General features: G+C 36.2%; 1 protein-coding gene across 11 annotated transcripts in view; it reads right to left on the bottom strand.

Moving 5' to 3' along the window:
- The window catches only part of FRK (fyn related Src family tyrosine kinase), a 154,278-nt gene that overhangs the window by 35,209 nt on the left and 98,218 nt on the right, over nt 1-20,851 (bottom strand). For all 11 annotated transcript variants that reach the window (XM_001112190.5, XM_028847052.2, XM_077999300.1 and 8 more), the window contains one exon: nt 20,457-20,578. In XM_001112190.5, coding sequence (XP_001112190.1) covers nt 20,457-20,578 — 122 coding nt within the window. The remainder of the gene's footprint in view (nt 1-20,456; nt 20,579-20,851) is intronic.

A 20,851-nucleotide genomic window follows, 5' to 3' on the forward strand; every position in this document is an offset into this window, starting at 1 on the left:
ATCATCTTTCTAAAATGCAAATCTGACCTTGTTACTGTCCCCTTTAAAGCTCTTCAAGTGTTTCCCTACTGCCTAAAGTTCAGACCCCATAACAGAATTCTCCACTGCATCTTATCCTCAGGGTTTAAATGTTTATTTGTTGCTCCCTGAATGTACTATGGTGCTTTCTATCTCTTTGCATTTTCACAAACTGTTAAAGTAGAATATCATTCTATTTACATATTACAGGGTAATTCATTTTTCAAGGCCCAGCTCACGCATCTCCTCCTTTATTAAACCACCTGGTGTAAGCAAGCAGAGTAGCTCACTTCGTCTTTAGTATCCATTGTGTATCTACCTCTGTTATTGAATTCATTCCACATCACTGCTTATATATTTACCCTGTACTTCTCCTACTGGACTTTGAGTCCTTTGATTGTAGAGACCATGTCTTCTTTATTATCCTAGTACTTAGCATGCAATTTTCAAATCAGCATTATCATTCTCATCATCATCATGACTAATATATATTGAACTCTTACTGTATGTCAAACATGGTGCCAAGACCTTCACATACATTATCTCAGTGAATTCTCACATCAGTCCTGATATGGGGAAGTGAAATTGAGATGGCTTAAACAGTTTGTTCAAGACCACTCAACTATTAAGTGACAGAGCTGAGACTGAAATCCAAATAGTTTGATGTCTGTACTCTGCAACCTATTGGCTCAATAAGTTCTCAGCACATGTTTGATGGATAAGTAGATAAACAAATGGATGCACTAATAATGAATCTACAGAAGTAAGTCCCAAGCAGAACATGGCCTGTTCCATGAGTTTTGATGTTTATTCCTCTTTTTTTTTTTTTTCCCTGAAATCTCAGTTGAAATATTCTATACCTGTTTCCCTCTCCCATTCATACAAAGTCTAAGGGGAGATATAAACAAACAAACAAAAAACAAAAAAACTCCAATAGCTTCTGAATTAGACTTTGAATCACATGATCAGTATCCACTTCTGTTGTGAACTTACTAAAGCTCAGTGAATGAATCTGACCTACTTTTTGAAACAAATTTGTTTTGATGTGCAGATTCGGTGATAATTTAGAGATCTTCATTGGAAGCTCACAGAGCATTTTTCTATCACAATTCAAGAAAGCTTCAATAAGCGCATCCTTGTGGGTGGAATACCATCTGACGTTTATAATGACATCATCCTGAGCCTTGTACTTGAAAGGCGCATGGTGGGGAAAAGCCTGAGTGTGGTGTCACAGACAGCTGGATTGGAAATGAGATCAGCTACTTACATGCAAATCAATTAACTCATCTTCTCTAAGCCTCAGTTTCCTCACTGTGAAGCTGAAAAGAATACTCCCTGCAGGATCATGATGAAGATTATAATAAATACACCTACATCAGGGTGAGTGTTCCATGCATAGTAACTACTGTTGTTTCCAAAACCCCACACAAATGGCATTACTAAGCCCGGCCCTTTCATAAGCTCTCTTTGGGTGGTTACTTTTCTTTTCAGGGACTAGGATATAAGACAAGGATAGAGATGGGGTGAGGGCAAAACACTGCAACTACAATTTTTAGTAATGTGTTCAAATATTTAAATGCTACAATGTTTGTTTGTAAAAAGAATGATGAATGAGATCTCAATCTTATATTTCTTTGCTAGAGTTTGCAAAGAATTTTCACATACTCTTTTTTATTTTACAATGGAGTGGATGTCCATGTAAGTTTTGAGTCAGATAGCCTGGCTATAAACCTCAGATTCTTTACTTTCTAGCTGTGTGACCTTGGACAAGCTACTCCATGACGCAGTTTCTTCCACTGTAAATTAGTGGTAATAATAGTACCTACTGCACATAAATATGCTAAAACATGTAGAAATGTTCAGGACAGTGTCTAGCACAAGGGAAGCACTCTGTAGATATTATTCTCATCAACCAATAATGTAGACAGGACTGATGCTACACCTATTTTATAGATTATGAAACTGAGGTTCACGCAGTGGATGCCCACAGCTTCTGATTTCCAATCTGGAGTGATTTTCAGATACAGAAAAAAGATAAAGAGGAAAGTATCAATACCTTCTCCCAACAAGCAGCAAAATCATTCTGATTAGAATGCTAAGTGCTTATATTATACATATATTTTATAGTAGACAAATTTTCAATATAGTGATGTTGCCTTTTGGTGGGGGGAAGAGTTATTTGAGGCTATTTTTATACCATTAACATGTGTACAAATTTATGTCTGGGACTATTTATGTGAAACATGGGGTTAATTATTCATTCTCTCCTAGCCTCTGTCATGACTCAATTAGATGCAACATTCTTCTCCATCCCACTTACTCAGGATGTGGCCAAATGACTTGCTTTGGTGAATTGAGTAGGGGCAACCATGACAGATGGCTGTCTTTGCAGAAGCTTTAACTAATTTGGTTTGCTTCTTCTTAGTCTTCTGCTCTCCGCCATGAGAAACCCATGACTCACATAGCAGCAGCTCCTTTAGCCTGACTTCCAGAATGAAAGATACATGTAGGTTATCATAGGCCTGTCTACCTTAGGCAGAGCCCAGTCAAGCCATGACCAAACCAGCAGCCATCATATAGCTTGATTAAACCACTGAGATTTACGGGCAAAAGTGATTAATACAGGACATTTCAAAGAAAGCACTGTGACTTCTGAATAATGTTTTAAAAAATCAACAAATCCTGTTTTAGAGCTATCTGCTCACATCTAGTCATGTTAGCACAGATGAGTAACACTCTATCTAGCCTTTAATTCTTTCAGTTATGAAAAGTGTTTTGATGACGTGATCTCTCCAGTTCAAGTTCTCTACTTCTAAGATTCTAGCAAGAAAGTTTACAGAAATAAAGTTATAACATTCAAACATGGGGGAGAAAAATTATGATCTCTACTTTCTGAGAGAGAAAACTGAACCACAAACATTTAGATGAAATCTGAAAATTCTAGAGACTCATCATTGTGACAAGGCACATCCAGGGAAGTGTGGTGGGTTATACATGGAGTAATGTGTGTTGACACTGGGATTCTGCTCTGTGGGCATCCCTTCTACCCCTGATAGCAGCTCCATTAATTTGCCTAATTCTCATTTTTTTGCAAACTAAATTATCCAAACAAACAAAACAAAATGCTGAAGCTACATCACAAATTTCAGAAAGAAAAGAACAAACCCAGTACCTTCTTCCTTCCTCCCCACAGGCAATTATCATATCATCTCAATCTCTTCATAGGCTGCGAATGCCAAGCTACAATCATGGGACAAGCTCTATGAAGGCTCTTTATTGCTCAGGCTTGAGCGCTAATAGCAAATACTGTTTTGCTCGCTATGTGCCAGGTTGTGTTCTAAGCAGTTTTCATGCATTAACTCATTTAATCCAAACACCACCACCAAGAGGTAGGTACTATTTTTTATTTCCATTTTACTGAAAAGGAAACTGAGGAATGGAGAGGCTAAGTGACTTGCCTAAAGTCACAGTTCTAGTAATAGAAAGAACCTAAACCCAAGCACCCCAGCTGCAGAGTTCATTATCATAAACTGCAATACTCTAAATAGCAGAATCCATTTGGAGCTCTGATGACCTTATCCTTCCAACCAAGATAATCTTAGCATAAAATTCTGCTTTCAGATTTCTTACAAATTGAAGACATAAGAAAGCAATCCTCATTTCTACTCTAACTCATTATTATTATATACATAAAATTAAGTGTTTTCCTTGTTTTTGACCGTTAGTTTATCTTATAAAAACCAGAGTAACACAACAAATTTATATCTTTCCTATATGAGTGCCTCTTTTCATTTAGTTGGCATTTCCCCTCCATTGCCAATTAGAACATATGCTTCACAATGCAGGAACTCTGTCGCTGGCCATTTAGTCCAGCCCTCTGAATACTTACTGGTACTCAGTAGGCATTAAATAAATATTTGATGAATGAATGGATGGGTTTGTGAATGAATCACAAGTTCTTTAAGGTATGGATCATCTCTTTGTTCGAGACTATACATACAACAGATATATAGAAAGTGCTGTTCATTATAATTACATAAAAATGAAAGTATAATTTTTGCTTATTTTTCCTTCTTTTATGCTTGTGCTTCCTACTTACATTACTTTTCACAAAAACTTTTTTACAAACATCTGCAGGTGGTAAAGAGATAGCTCTGCAGGGAGAGGGGATTGAAAGAAAGTCCCTGCTCTGCTGAAACAAATAGGAAAATAAAATTCCTGCAATGCATAGGCTTTTAAGACAACAAAATAGTTTCTCAGATTGCAGTTCCTGTGCCAAATTTCTAATAATATAATGCAAGGCATGTTTCTAAAATGCATTAGAAATGACTTCATGATTGACAGGATGCTGATAAATAGTTTTAAAGCAGCTAATGTGCATATATCATTTTAGATACATGGTTTAAAATTAGAAATAATAACTTACTAAATTGGACTGTGTTTATTGCATTCATTTTTATATCATGAACACATTTTGTATAACTATCACCATATAAAAACTAGATGCCTAAACCATTAAGAAAAATTAAGCTATGGTCAATTTTTTGACGTTCATAAAGCAAAACTGCTACCATATGGAAGTGGTTCGTTTATAGCATAAATTACTAAAAATGCTTTTAAATTGTACATTTGTCTTCAACTAAAATCAGATAGTCTTCTTTTTATGAATTAATGGGTCATAAAAACTAAAAACAAAAAAAGTTAACAAAAACCTTCTGTGTTTTGTCTACATGATGGCATGTTATTTCTGATATGCCACAAGAGGGAGCACATGTCTGAGTGAAAGCCCTCCAGTGGCCCACAGAGATAAATCAAGAGTATGGAGGGAAGAGTTGAGTAGCACTCAACATCACAGTGTCCCTGTTTGTATATGTAATATGCTACTTGGACTTCATTTCACAATATTTTTTCAATAAGATATTTTTGCCACTTGGAATAACAAAAATAAATTTCTTACATACCTTATTTAAGAATCAGGCAGCCTTACGGTTCAAGCATTTATTTATTTGTTATTTACCTGAAATACAAACTGGACTTAATTTCTTAAGCCCAGTGGAAAGAAAGAAGAACTGGACGCCCTTTTTCTGACCGACTTTCATCACCAGTGTCAAAGACTTTTAATTTCCTGTTCAATCCAAAACCCGACACCAGTTCTTCTCAAACGTTCTTCAGACAGAAGGAAGCAAAGAATCTCTTCATCTCCCTCTGTCTTCCACCGCTCAATTTTTAAAATTCTTCCCCTTTTTTTCAGTTTGAGATCATTATGTCTACATGATATCTAGGCCTGAGAAGCAGAGAGACCAGTCAATCTCAGTTCTGGCACTTTCCAGCTATCCACAAAAACTATCCATATTGGATTTATCATGGCCATGTTGATAATATATACAATCCAGTACTTTTGTTAGTTATTCAAGCATAATGGTGGTAATAGACTAACAATTTACAGATCTCCATTTTATTTCCTAAATGGTTCAAAAGTGCATCACAGAAAACAGTTCCCAAATCTTTTATTAATCTATTTTATTTTAGATTCAGGGGGTACATATGCAGGTTTGTTATATTGATACATTGCATAATGGTGAAGTTTGGGCTCCTAGTGAACCCATCACCCAAATAGTAAGCTTTGTACCTAATAGATACATTTTTAAACCCTCACTCCCTTCCCATCCTACCCCTTTCTTGAGTCCCCAGGGTCTATTATTTCCATTTTTATGTTCAGGTACCCACTGTTTAGCTTCCACTTGTAAGTGAGAACATGTAATAATTGGTTTTCTGTTTTTAAGTTATTTCTCTAAGGATAATGCCCTCCAGTTCCATCCATGTTGCTGCAGAGAACATGATTTCATTCTTTCTTAGTATAGTATTCCATGGTATATACATACCACATTTTCTTTATTCAATCAACCATTGATTGACACTTATGTTGATACCACATGACCTTGCTATTGTGCATTCTGCTGCAAATAAGCATACAGGTGCAGGTGTCTTTTTGGGATAACCGTTTCTTTCACTTTGTGTAAATACCCAGTAGTGGGATTGCTCAGTCAAATGGCAGGTCTATTTTCAGTTCTTTGAGAAATGTCCACACTGTTTTCCATAGGAGTTGTACTAATTTACATTCCCACTACCAGTGCACAAGCATTCCCTTTTCTCTGCATCCTCACCAATATCTGTTATTTCTTGATGTTTTAATAGTAGCCATTCTGAATGGTGTGGGATGGTATTGCATTATGGTTTTAAATTTCATTTCTCTAAGGATTAGCAATGTTGAGTATTTTTTCATATGTTTGTTGGTTGCTTCTGTGTCTTTTGAGGAATGTCTGCTCCTGTCCTCTACATACTTTTTAATGGAGTTGTTATTTTCTTGTTGATTGGTTTGAGTTCTTTATAGATTCTGGACATTAGTCTTTTGTTGAATGCATAATTAGAAAATATTTCTCCCATTCTGTAGGGTTGGGAGTAAACAGGTTGCCTGTTTACTCTGTTGATTGCTTCTTTTGCTGTGCAGAAGCTCTTTAGTTTAATTAAGTCCCATTTGTCTATTTTTGTTTGTGCTGCATTTGCTTTTGAGATCTTAATCATAAATCATTTGCCTAGGTCAATGGCTGAAAGAGTTTTTCCTAGGTTTTCCTCTAGGATTTTTATAGGTTCAAGTATCACATTTAAGTCTTTAATACACTTTGGTTTAATTTTTGTATGTAGAGAGAGGGGTCCAGTTTTATTCTTCTGCATATGGCTACACAATTTTCCCAGCACAATATATTGCATAGGGTGTCCTTTTCTTATTGTTGAATTTGTCAACTTTTGTTGAAGATCAGTTGGTTTTGGCTATGTGGCTTTATTCTTGGGTTATCTATTCTGTTCTATTGATCCATGTGCCTACTTTTGTACCATTACCATTCTGTTGTACTTATTATAGCCTTGTAATATAGCATGAAGTTGGGTAATGTAATGCCTCCAACTTTGTTCCTTTTGCTTAGAATTGCTTTGGCTATTTGTGCTCTTTTTTGGTGCCATGTGAATTTTAGAATTTTTTTTCTAATTCTGTGAAATATGACATTGATAATTTGACAGAAACTGCATTGAATTTGTAGATTGCCTTAGGCAGTATAGTTATTTTAATGATATTATTCTTCCTATCCATGAGCATGGGATGTTTTTCCATTTGTTTGTGTCATCTACAGTTTCTTTCATCAGTGTTTTATAGCTGTCCTTGTAGAGGTCTTTCACCATCTTGGTTAAATGCATTCCTGGGTATTTTACCTTTGTTGTGGCTATTCCAAATAAGATTGAATTCTTGATTGGTTCTCAGGTTGAGTGCTGTTTGTGTATAAAAATGCAACTGATTTTTATATGCTAATTTTATATCTGGAAACTTTACTGAAGTTATTTATCAAGTCTAGGAGTCTTTTGGAAAAATCTTTCAGGTTTTCTAGGTGTAAGATCACGTCATTGGTGAAGAGAGAAAATTTGAATTCCACTTTTCCAATTTAAATGACTTGTATTTATTTTTCTTGTCTAATTACTCTGGCTACAATTTCCAGTACTATATTGAATAGGAGTGGTGAGAGTGGACATCCTTGTTTTGTTCCAGTTCTTAGAAAGAATGCTTTCAACTTTTTCCCATTCAGTATGATGTTGGCTGTGGGTTTATCATCTAAGGCTCTTATTATTTTGAGTTATGTTCCTTTGATGCATAGTTTGTTCAGAGTTTTTATTATGAAGGGATGTTGGATTTTATTGAATGTTTTTCCTGCATCTATTGAGATGGTCGCATAATTTTTGTTTTTAATTCTGTTTATGTGGTGAATTATATTGATCAGTTTGCTTATGTTGAATCATCCTCCATTTATTCCTGAAATAAAAACCACTTGATCATGATGAATTATCTTTTTGGTATACTGTTGAATTCAGTTTGCTAGTATTTTGTTGAGGATTTTTGTTTCCATGTTCATCAGGGATATTAGCCTACAGTTTTCTTTTCTTATCCTTGCCAGATTTTGGTATCAGGATGATAATGATTTTGTAGAATGAGTTAGAGAGGAATCCCTCCTCCTCAATTTTTTTGAATAGTTTCAGTAAGATTGATACCAGCTCTTCTTTGTATGTCTGGTATAGCTTAGCTGTGAATCTGTCCAGTCCTGGTCTTTTTTGTTGTTGGTGGTAGATTTTTTTATTACTGATTCAGTTTCAGTATGCATTATTGGTCTATTTTGGGAATTTTATTTCCCAAAAAATTTATTTCCCAGTCATGATGTCACTTTATCATTTCCAACTGTGCTTCTTTGAGTCTTCTCTCTCTCTCTTTTTGTTTCTTTCTTTTAGTTAACCTAGCTAATAGTCTATCTATTTTGTTTACCCTTTCAAAGAAATAACTTTTTCATTTCATTCATCCTTTGCTATTTCAGAGTAAGAAAGGTTCTTAATAATAAACATTGTCTTAACAGAAAAACAAATTATGTGCCACTATTTTCCATTTGCTTGTACTCTCTACTAAGTACAGTGGCGTTTGTTGTCTCATCTCCTGTAATGCCCTCCCTTATTAATTCCTTCAAAAGAAGTAATTGTTCTCTTTTCTGGGTCTTAAATCACTTTGCATATAACTGGATTATTATGCTTGTCATAGTGTGAGCTATTTATTTGTTTACACAATTATGTCACATTGTAAACACAAATGAAAGTTCTATGATAAATGAGTAAATGTATGAATCAATGATTAAATGAATGGTTAAAAATAGTTCAAAGTGTTTCTCCAAATGTTTTTGAAAATGTCTTTTCTATATAAAGACAAATTGAGGCCAGGAAAAAAAAACCAGTACTATTCTTATTAAAACAATTCAACCTTTATAAGAAAACAGTTGTCAGAAAAACTCTTCAACATGCAAAACACCATGCTATGTCTTGAGTACCTTGCTCAAAGAAAGTAAAGAGAAAGGTTTAGAAGATGGGAAGTGCAAGTCTTAATCATGCAATAGCTTATGTCATAGCATAGCATAATTTGACTTAAAGTAATACAAACGATTAGGCAAGAAATGGCTTTTAGGAAGGCTATGAACAGCTTAAATGTCAAGGTAAATAGGAATGTATGAGGTTTGTAAAGGAGAGCTATTGGAGGCTTTTGACTCCTCTAAATAAAACAGAATGAGATACAGTAACCAAAGCAATGCACAAACTTCTATCTATTATATCAAAAAGCAAATAAATAGAGAACCAGAAAGGACATTTGGAGAGATTTGAGTATGAACTCTATAATAGATAATATTGTTATATCCATCTGAAATGTTCTAGGTTTAATAATGTTAGTGTAAAAATGTAGGAGAGTGTCTTTATTCATAGGACATAAATACTAATGCTAAAGTTTTTAAAGTTGAGGTGACATGATATCTGCAACCTATACATAGATGTATGTAGATATACAAATAAAGGAGAGAGAGGGAGAAAGTAAATGTCACAAAGTGTTAACATTTAGTAATTTTAGGAGGAAGTATGCAGTTATCAACTTTATCCACAGTCAGGCAGAATGTATACTTATCAACTTTTTAAATAAGTTATGAGAAAAATAGGAAAGATTTTATATGTTTGTATTATGTTTTGGTATTTAATGCTGTGAAGAATTCTGAAGTCAATTCAATTTTCATTCTTTTGTGATTAACTTATTTTTCCCTGGTTATTCACAGAATTTTTTTCATTTTTCCTTGGTATTATAATATCTTGAAAAGATACCCTAGGTATAAATATTTCCACTTATTTTGCTTGAAATACTGTGCATATTTTCAATCTGTCAACACAAATTTAAATATTAATATAAAAGAGGGCTCGGCCTGACTTCACCACTACACAATATATTCATGTAACAAAACTATATTTGTACCCCATAATTTATACAAATAAAAAAAATTAAGGGCAAATGTAAGCATGCTTTCTTGAAAAATAAAAAAGAACTCAGGAAAACTTTCTTATGCCACATATTTAACTATTGCTTGCATTTAATTATTCTAATAAATTTCAAAGAAATGTCTTCTCTTTATGCATCGTCTGTCCTCACAAACTTTAATCTGTTATTCTTTTTCCCCAAAGAGCATCTTAAGTATGCTTTTTATTATCACTAAGTGATATCTCTCATCAATTGCCTTTTTATGCTGCTTTTTATGCTTAATTTCATAGAACTTGTGCTTTCTTGTATTTTGAGATTTCAAATCAAATGATTTCAAAACTTATCTACTGTTCCTTTCAGTGAATTATATCCCAAATGTAGGAGTTTTCTGTCTATCTTCACATTATTATCATCTCTTATAGTACTCTTTTTCCCAAAAAAATGTTTTATAGAAAACTTAACGGTTCTATAACCAAGTAGTCTGAGATATTCAGGGTTGAAAAAGTTCTATTTCTTTGTCATAAGACTTATCAGAGACTTTAATATGCTTTGTCAAGTCAAAGCAGAGATAATGTAACACGGGATACCTTCAAGTGCACTTAACTGCTGAACCCTCTTTCCAATGAAACACTGTTGGCTTATCAAAGAATTGGGGTCCTAGAAGATAAGTTGGGAAATTCTGTTATTGGGTATCCAGGATCTCACGACTTTTTTTTTTTTTTTTTTTTTTTTTTTTTTGTCATTATACTCATCTTTGAATGAAAAGAAACCTGGTACTTAGAAAAACATGCACCTGTCCTCCTCGCTATGCATTTGGATGAGTCTACACTTTCCTCTGTTAACTCATACACAGCAGGGCTGCAAATGCATTAAGTCTCTAAACATACTAGCAATGTCTAACAAATATTCAATCCCTATGATTTTGCCCAAAAAAGAGTGGATCTTCCCCTACTTTACAGGCATGGCCACTGACAATAACAAACAGAATTTAGGCCAGGCGCGGTGGCTCACGCCTGTAATCCCAGCACTTTAGGAGGCCGAGGCAGGTAGATCACGAGGTCAGGAAATCGAGACTATCTTGGCTAACAGGGTGAAACCCCATCTCTACTAAAAAAAAAAATACAAAAAATTAGCCGGGTGTGGTGGTAGGCACCTGTAGTCCAGCTACTCGGGAGGCTAAGGCAAGAGAATGGCGTGAACCTGGGAGGCGGAACTTGGAGTGAGTCGAGATCGCGCCACTGCACTCCAGCCTGGGCAACAGGGCGAGACTCCGTCTCAAAAAAAAAAAAAAAAAAAAAAAAAAAAGAAACAGAATTTAATACTTTGCAAATGTTACGACCTGCAATTGCAATTGTGTCCCTTGCTCCTTGCTCAAAATTTATATACTGAAGCCTTAAATCTCAATGTGATGGTGTTTCGAGGTGAAGACTTTGGGAGGCGATTAAATTTAAATGAGATCATTAGGGGTGGAGCCTCCATAATGGGATTAATGCCTTTATAGGAAGAAAAAGAGACCAAAGCCCTCTCTCTGTCTCTGCCGTGTGAGGATACAATAAGAAGGTGGCCACCTGCAAACCAGGAAGAGAGCCCTCACCAGATAACAAATCTGTAAATAGAAACGAAAGGAGCTACATGGTGCCCAAGGAAGGGTCAGATCATTGAATTTGTTCCACTTACCAGGGCAGAAGCTGCCAGGTTTTCTGCTAACTGCACATCTTGCCTCTCTAAAACAGAGCATGAGTGAAAGCATCCTCCTATCTTCAACTTGATTAGCACTGATCTGATGCATAGGTCAAAGTCTATTCCAGTCACTTAACATCTCAACCTACATTCACACTGAAGGTGTGAGAATATCTACCCAGATTCTAACAAACCATTGGTCGATAGACTTAGTTCATAGAGCTACTATGATTCTGCATCTCTTATGTATGTTTTGAATAGTTGAATACGAAGTAAGAGGATGCTAACTCCAGCCACCATCTTAATCTAAAAGTACAAAATGTAAATAAAGGGTCAATTTACTTTAGCTGTTAATAAAATCAAAAAATCAAAGGGGTAGAATATATCACGAATTACAAAAAGATAGCAATTTCTCGCATGACTTATCAACTTCCTACTTATTTATTTAATATATGAAATGGATTATTATAAAGCAGCATCCAAAGAGTATTAATAGGTATTATTTCTTTGTTATGTTTTCCTCCAAATTGCTCAAAATATCAACACAAAAAAAGTCTTTTTAACAAACCAAAGTAAGCAAAACAAGAAAAGAAAATTTAGACAAGCCAATATGAGGGGTTCACAGACAAGCAAAAGAGCGAAAAAAAAAAAAAAAAGAAAAGAAGCCTTATAAAGATATTTCTAGAGATGTTAGTTTTGAATTTTCAGTAAGATATAAGATTTCTTCATGAACCAGTGCCCTAGAGAAAACGGTTCTTTGCCTGTGGATCTGAGTGTATATGTGTGTATACAGATGCAAACACAGATATATGTGCACATAATAAAATGTTAATTTAACTTTATAGAGTATTTAAAACATTATCACTAGTAATGTTAAGAAAAGGCAGTACATACCATAACTCACAGAAAAAGTCACTTGCAATTATAGGCAATGATATTTGCAATTAAGCTGAACACAACTAAATTATGACTTTAATTAAAAGGCATTTTCTAAGATGGCACCAACATGTTTAAAATTTAATACATTTTATATGAGATACTGGAGTTATTAACATAACATTCTCTTTCTGCAGCATGTGCACTTTTTAAAAAGCAAAACATCTTTAACCAATATCAAAATGCTCCCAGAATCCATAGAAGTTTCAGTACATAATAAATTCAAGCAGCAATATTTTTTGTTTTTCCAGTCATTTAATACGTGTCTCTACTTGGGACACACAATTGTATTTACATCTGTAGTTAATGGTAATAGAATTGCTGACAAACACTAGTGGCCATAATGTTCGCATTAATTTTAAATGAAGAATGAATGAATGGCTCAAGGAAGTGATGATGAAATTTAGAACATTTTGTGATTGGACTGAGTCACATTAGAATGACTCTGAAGATCTCAAACGTTTGAATGGAATCGTGGTAGCTGAAGAGTCTGTATAAAGTGAGTTTGGGACTGAACTCTGTGCCTGGCAGAGACATAGAGGGTCACACTAACAAGTGATATGTCTTTCTGAGTGTGTTTCCTCTACGAAAGTCTTATTACCTGGAAGAAACTGACCTGTCAAGGTGTGAAATTGTCTTTCTAAAATAAGTCTGAAACACAACAGATAGGAGGATTATTTGTGATCTTACATGGCCTAGACTTCTAAGGTTTAAGGCAGTGACAATGACCTTGATTATCTCTGCGCCTTGTAGACTACAATGTAAAGAGATGTTTCTGTGGCTACTGATTTTACACAACTCTACTGTAAACTATGAAGATAGAGAAGAAACATGAAATAGAAGCAATAAAAATGTGTTCTTCTACTCAAGGAGTTTAAAATCTAGTTTGAGATGCACACTTTTACCTACAGTGAAAAAGCCTCTCAAATTTAAATGAGTCTTTTAATTTGTAAGTTCAACATGAAGGATATACAAGGTCCACAGGAAAGGAGACACAATTTTCCTAAGGAAGCTGTTACTGTTCTCATTACTTTTTGAATTGCCTTTAGAATTAATCACAAGGCATGCAGAAATACTTACAAAGTTACAAGTCCACAGTATCATTCAAGTTAATCATCTATATTATTCAGAAAGTTGCTTTGGATTATTCTGCCTACTTCCAAGTATCAAAGCTGTCCTTAATGAACACATAATTACCCCAGCTAAGGGATATCAAATAATTATCACATAAAGCAGTGGTCTTTCTAAAAAGGCAATTCTACCATTTGTGCAATATTTTGAACAACGGTAATCAATTACTTTGAAGAGCAAAACATTTATTTGGTTCTAAAAATTCTAATATGCTTATTTTTCAATTAAATTATGTCACTAGAGAGGCCTATTATATTCTCAAGAACTGACTTCACAGTGATCACAAACTTCTATTATAAAAGTCCTGCACACTCCATGGGAACTCCGAGTTCACTGTGAGGAAATTTTATCATAGAAAGTACTCTGCTCAAAATCAGTACAAACAAGTCTCCCTCACCAAAAACGAACAAACAAAAAAAAGAGAATGGCTACTTGTATGTTCACTCATATGTGTCTCAAGCACCTCTGAGATTATTTCCCTTGGTTCCCTCCCCTCTCTCTGTAAATCATCCCCTCCTAAATACCTCATTTGGCCAAAGCCACCACCATCCCCCAGTCCCTCATATCAGAGATTTGACATCCATTCTAGAATCTCATTCTCTCTTATTTTGGCCCCATTTCTGATTAGTCACCAGTTCCTGTCCGATTTATCTTCTAGATATTTCTCACCTCTATTCTTTTCTCTTCATTCCTCATAACTCTGTCCTGGTTCAGGCTCTCATTTATAGAGAAAGGAGACTGTAGAAAAGAACCCTGGGAACTCTTTCTGGATTGCAAAGCAAAGGGTTCACTAGGCCTGTCCCACTGTCACCCCAGAGGGACTGCACCTGAACTCTGTTTCCCACAGGCCAAGTGATTTCCTCTTCTGAGCAAAAAGAGCTGCCATTTCCCACAGCACTTGAAGCTCATAGGTGCTGGGCTTTCCAAAGAGCTTTGCAAATAACTGATAACTAAACTCAGACTGCTTAGCACCAAAGCAGTCTTTATCCCCAGTCCTTGGGTGACTCCCATACTTGCCCATAAAAAATAAAGAGCAACAGAGGGGCCCTATGCTTCTGGGGGTACCCTCTGCTACAGCAGAGACAGTGCAGCCAGCTGAGCTTGGGGTCGGTTGCTTCTCTCTTCAGAATGCTGACGGACTCTGCTCATCTTGCACCTATAATTTCAAAAAGCAACTAGTGATTCCACTGTGTGTGTTCCTCTCATTTCCCGACAGGCTATTGCCTATAAATCTCTCATCCATTTTCGACATTAAAGGCAATATCCAACAGACAGATGACACCAATTACTTTCTGCCTAAAACTTTGCTCTGTAGAACAAGGTCCAAATTCCTCAGAGTGATATATAAGGTTGTGAACAGTCTAGCCCCAACTTTCCTTTCCACACTTACTTTCTACCATTCCTCCTCGCCTTCATCCACTCCCCACATGCACCCACACACCTGCACAGTCCGCCACACTTCCAACTACTCCACAAAACACCAGAAAAACTCACAACTCTGTGCATTTGTCTTTGCCAGAAATAATCATTTATACACAGCCGCCTTATAACACAAATTGATACCTTCCCTGACTTCCCTCAGAGACTTGGCCCCTGCCCTCTTTTGTCTCACAACAAAATAACTGTATTGTAATTCTTCTCTAGACTGAGTTCAGGGACTGTGCCTTGCTGGTCTTGGCTGCCTTTCACTTACCAGAGGGCCTGGCACACAGTGGGCATACTGAACGCCATTGAAGAAATAAACAAAGGTATAAGTAAATGTCAGCTCCTAGATGCATCACCCTGAATATTATTAATGAGCTCTTTTCCCTTATGTCCTCAATGTAGTCATTTTTCAATTATCTTCAATATATTATTACTTGGTGCTGAATGGGTTTCACTGATGAAAAATCTGAAAGCTCTAGTACTCTGTAGGCTTTTACGTGCATAGTTGCCTCAAGTAAAATCACAGTATTCAATGCAGAATCTCCTCTGAAAAACTCAGCTCAATTTTAGACCATAAAGTGCATTTTCTTTAAAGTGTACGTTAAACAATGAATAATACTATTGCTTATAGGATACCAACCAGCAAATTAATATTAATGGTAGTAACAATAATAGTTTCCTTTAAAGTAATTGATTGAAGTCAAGAAATAGCCAAACCAGTTGACATGCAGTTAGAATTTGGTATTTTTCATCAGAAAAACAATTCACTGCCAATGACAAATAAGAGTAGGGTCACTAAAACTACCTGTCATGCATCTAATGAAGACAGATTCTCTGGCTACCACATGTAATATGTAATATCCAAAAGCGCTGCTGTAATTCACAGCTAATTAGTGTCTTGCGTTATGAGAGGTGTCATGGCCCTAACTCTCTTTTCAGATCTACTCAGACCTCACAAGAGCAGACAGCCATGCAGGGATCACAACAACCCAATTAGCACCCACCCAACCTTGGGCTGCTACTTCTCAGCCCACTCAGCATCAATAAATCATGCACCCTCATGAAGCTCTTCTCTGACAGCTCCAAGCCATTGTTGCTCAAGGAATAAAGACAATACTTCTAAGGAAACCCACGTGGGAAAGAAAGAGATAGAAAAGGGATATTATTTGCCTTCCTTTAGCAGCAAAGCAGTCAGCAAAATTGAAGACCATCAATTCAAACTGATTAAGAAGACAATCGCACTAAGAAATAAATCTGAGTGGTATATCTGAAGATCCTTACTGATAATCAGCAGTCAGCAATTGGGTTGTTTGTTTGTTTTAATGTGGATATATTGAAAGCCCTTTTTCTTTCCATTTTTCTCCTGTAAAGACTTCCCTCTGGCTAATAAGAAAAATTTCCTTTCAGTAGATCATAATGGTATGCATTTACTTTGTCCCCCAGTGAATACACAGCAATCAGATAATTTGTTTAAAATACTAAATTGTTTGACTTCATTGAAAAGAAACTTATAATGATATGCTGGTTTCTAAGCAAGGCCTGCAGAGCTTCCTAAATCCATAAGCAAGCTCTAGAGTATTCACAGCACATAACAGCCAATATCCTTGTAATTTTGTTCTAAGCCTATAAAGCTGTTTTGTTCCATAATATTCTACTTAGAGAGTATTCTGAACAGTCACTGTAGCCTGGGCATTATTCAAAGACATAATTCAGGTAATTCTGCTTTGAGTTTGTTTTCCTCATGAAAGTATCATTCTTTTTTGTTGTTGTTTGTTTGTTTTTTGAGACAGAATCTCACTCTGTCACCCAGGATGAAGTACAATCGCATGGCCTCTGCTCATTGCAATCTCCACCTCCCAGGTTCAAGCAATTCTCATGCCTCAGCCTCCCTAGTAGCTGGGATTACAGGTGTGCACCACCATTCTCCATTAATTTTTGTATTTTTGGTAGAGACAGGGTTTCACCATATTGGCCAGGCTAGTCTCGAACTCCTAGCCTAAAGTGATCCACCCATCTCAGCCTCCCAAAGTGCTGGGATTACAGGCATGAGCCACCACACCCAGCCTCATTCTTCTGTATTTTTAATGCTAATCTAAAAACATTTGATCTAGCTTTTGACTAAATAACTGCCACCTAATTTGATACGTATTGCCAAAGACAAATAAACAAACAGGGATGTATTTAAACAAGGAATTCTCTTATAAGTCTTCTTATTAAGCATAAAGATTTCAAAAAGATTTTTCCTCCTCTGAATATATTACCACGAAAATATTCAAATATTCAAATATTTATCTGTAAGGATATCCACCGTATCATATTTTATAGCAGCAAAATAATTAAAATGTATGAAATATAAAATAAGTCAAATAAATGATGATATACCCATGCAACTTCTAAAAGTAATAGGGTAGAAGAATATTAAAGGGCATGCAAAAATGTTCACAAGATACTGCAAGACAGAAATAAGAAATATGAAGCTTGGGTCGGGCGTGGTGGCTCATGCCTCTAATCCCAGCACTTTGGGAGGCCAGGGAGGGTGGGTCACGAGGTCAGAAGATTGAGACCATCCTGGCTAATACGGTGAAACCCCGTCCCTACTAAAAATACAAAAATTAGCCTGATGTGGTGGCATATGTCTGTATTCCCAGCTACTGGGGAGGCTGAGGCAGGAGAACTGCTTGAACCCAGGAGTCGGAGGTTGCAGTGAGCCGACAAGGCGCCACTGCACTCCAGTCTGGGTGACAGAGCGAGACTCTGTCTGAAAAAAAAAAGAAAAGAAAAATGGAGCCTGGATCCATGTTATACACATACATGCATACATGCATGCTCACAAGTATGTATATACATATGTGTGTATACATATGTGTGTATATTTATCTATATATACATAGATTTATAGATATATACACTATTAACAAAAGTTAACCTGAAAGAGTCAGTCCTTCAAGATGGATCCCAAGTGGCTAACTGGTCCTAAATTTAAAATAGAACCAAGGGTCCATTTGCTGATAGAGGTCACACACATACTCTGAGTTTCCTGAAAATCCACACGTCTTTAACTTTGGGACTTTCAGAACTTACCTGCCTTGGCCAATCAGGACTCAGCTGTATCAACCAATCAGGACTCAACTTTAACAATCAATCAAGGGTCAGCTGTATTAACCACTCAGAACTAAGCAAGTTTTAATCCCTCATTTGCATAAATGAACCTGACTGGGAACCTGGGTGGTAACTTTTTTATGAAACCATAATCCTCCCTTTGTTATCTGGAATGCACCTTTGTTTTACACAGAAGGCTGCATCTTCTGGGTCTGCAAACTTCACTGGAATAAAGTCTCTTTCTTTCAAATTCCTTTTTGCTCAGTTTTGTTTACAAAACACACACATGTATTTCATTATTTACAAGCTAATGTTTGATGCAGAATCTCTCTGAAAATTCATTTTCAGAACACTATTTTTCAAAACAAAAATTTGGTTTTCTGTGTATAGGGGTCTGAGTATGTATGTATAAGTATATGTCCATAAAAATATACTTATAGGTCAAGAATTTTTAAAAATCCTGCCAGGAAAAGCATTTCGATATTTAAAATGCATCTTTAGAAAGTCTTATTCTAGATTCTTCTTCTTTAAGCTGTTTGCTTATAGAAAAATTTTTTATGTTTCTTTCATAATGAGAAAAAAATGCTATATGAGATATTCACTTACATCACTTGGATATACAGATGTGGACTGGTGTGAAGTCCCAGCCTGGTGGAACATCTGTTCTGAGTGGCTAATGCCTATCCCATATCAGTCATTAGATATTTTGATTATCATCTTGGGTATAAACAACATTTAAAAGGTAAGTGACAGGCCAGGCATGGTGACTCACACCTGAAATCCCAGCACTTTGGGAGGCCGAGGGGGGTGGATCACGAGGTCAAGAGATCGAGACCATCATGGCTAACATGGTGAAACCCGCGTCCCAACTAAAAATATAAAAATTAGCTGGGTGTAGTGGCGCGTGCCTGTAGTCTCAGCTATTTGGGAGCCTGATGCAGAAGAATCATTTGAACCCGGGAGGTGGAGGTTGCAGTGAGCCGAGATCGTGCTACTGCACTCCAGCCTGGCGACAGAGTGACACTCCGTCTCAAAAAAAAAGGGGGGGGTAATTGACACATCACACACAATCATATTTCAAGAATGAGCATAAGAACTAGCATTCTCTAACCTCTTATCCGTGGAATTAGGTAGTAGTGAAGTTGAATCCATGTGGTTCTGGAGTACCACATTGACTCAGTGTCAGCATAGTCAGGACCTGAAGTATGGAAACTCTGCAACACCTGCCTCAAAACCACTGCCCCTGATTCTCTCCAGGTCCAACCCATCTGCCCTGATATTTGGAACTACCAGGTGTGGAAAAGGATAATGTGTACCAAATACACACAGCCTGGCTAGAGTTCAGGTCAAATCAAAGTTCCCAATACACGTGGAATTACAGCCTGCTTTCATGTGGCATCATGACGGCTGCCCTGATTTCCAGCTCGGTGAGTCAGGCAGACGCAATGAGGTAAATGGGCATCATGTTTAATCGGCATTTGTTGCAGGGCAATAGGAATATAGGGAAGCAAAGCCTTTCCCTCCACAAGGTTCACATCTAATTGGAGAAACAGAATAATATGTGTTTACAGGGGATGATAACACAAATGACAGGTCTAGACAATACAGAGAACAGAACGGGGCAAGAAGAGATAAAGCCTCACATTTAGAGATGACCTAGTGTAGAGTCTTAAGGAAAGATATTCTGCAACCTGGCAATATACCTAAAAATATAGCTTTTTCAAAGCAAAGACATCTATTTAGGTATGTGTAACTACTGAGTACATTTTCAGGTCCCCTGTGCTTCTTTTTTCCTAGGGCAGTGTAAACATGTACTTGATCCTTAGGTGAAAAACTACATTTGACCAAATTTTACATAATATGGGGTTAACTACATATATTTGTATTAATCATTTCAATTCATTTTGTGTTTACCAAAGACAATTGAAATGCTAGAAGAAAAAAATATATTATAGCAAGATTAATTTTGACAACAGTGTAGTTTTTGTTTCTTCCTTATCATTTCCCTAAAAGAATCCTAGATAATGCAAAAGTTAGAAAATGTCACCAGAAATGTTCTCCATTTCATATCTAGAGCATATATATTTGAAACTGTTTATAGAGACTTCTAGCCATAGACAGTATCTTTTGGCTAATTTTTATATTACTCTTCAGTAGTTTAGTATTAATTTTGGTGCTACTGTAAAGATAAGAAATAAGGCAAATTTTAAATTATCATGTCCATGTTCACACAGAAAGCTCATGACTGCAGACCCTCAAGCTCATATTGAATGACACAAAACAATACCCATACCTGAAAGAGAGAATTCTCCTTTTTGGCTTTCACTTTCTCTGATTAGAAAGGCACCCGTCTTATTTTTTGAATATAACAGTTGTTTCTCTGCATCTGATCTTCTGATTGCTCCAAAGAACCACCTAAAAGAGAGATACGTAAATGTTAATTAACCAATTAACATTCATTTTTTAAGGAGGAAAAAGCCTGGCAAGATAGTATTCTAATATCAGAAATGTTTGGCATTCTTTAGTGAAACTATTACAGGCATAAGTGGTAGCTTCTGATAATTGAGATGATTTTTCAGAATGCCTGTAACCCACACCAACGTTTATTTTTTCTTCACTACAAAGCAGGAATTTGACTATGCCCACTACCACATCCCTTCTCACAGCTATGTTCTGAGAGGTCCTGAG

The sequence above is a fragment of the Macaca mulatta genome, chromosome 4, assembly GCF_049350105.2.
Source record: "Macaca mulatta isolate MMU2019108-1 chromosome 4, T2T-MMU8v2.0, whole genome shotgun sequence".
Lineage (NCBI taxonomy): Eukaryota > Metazoa > Chordata > Mammalia > Primates > Cercopithecidae > Macaca > Macaca mulatta.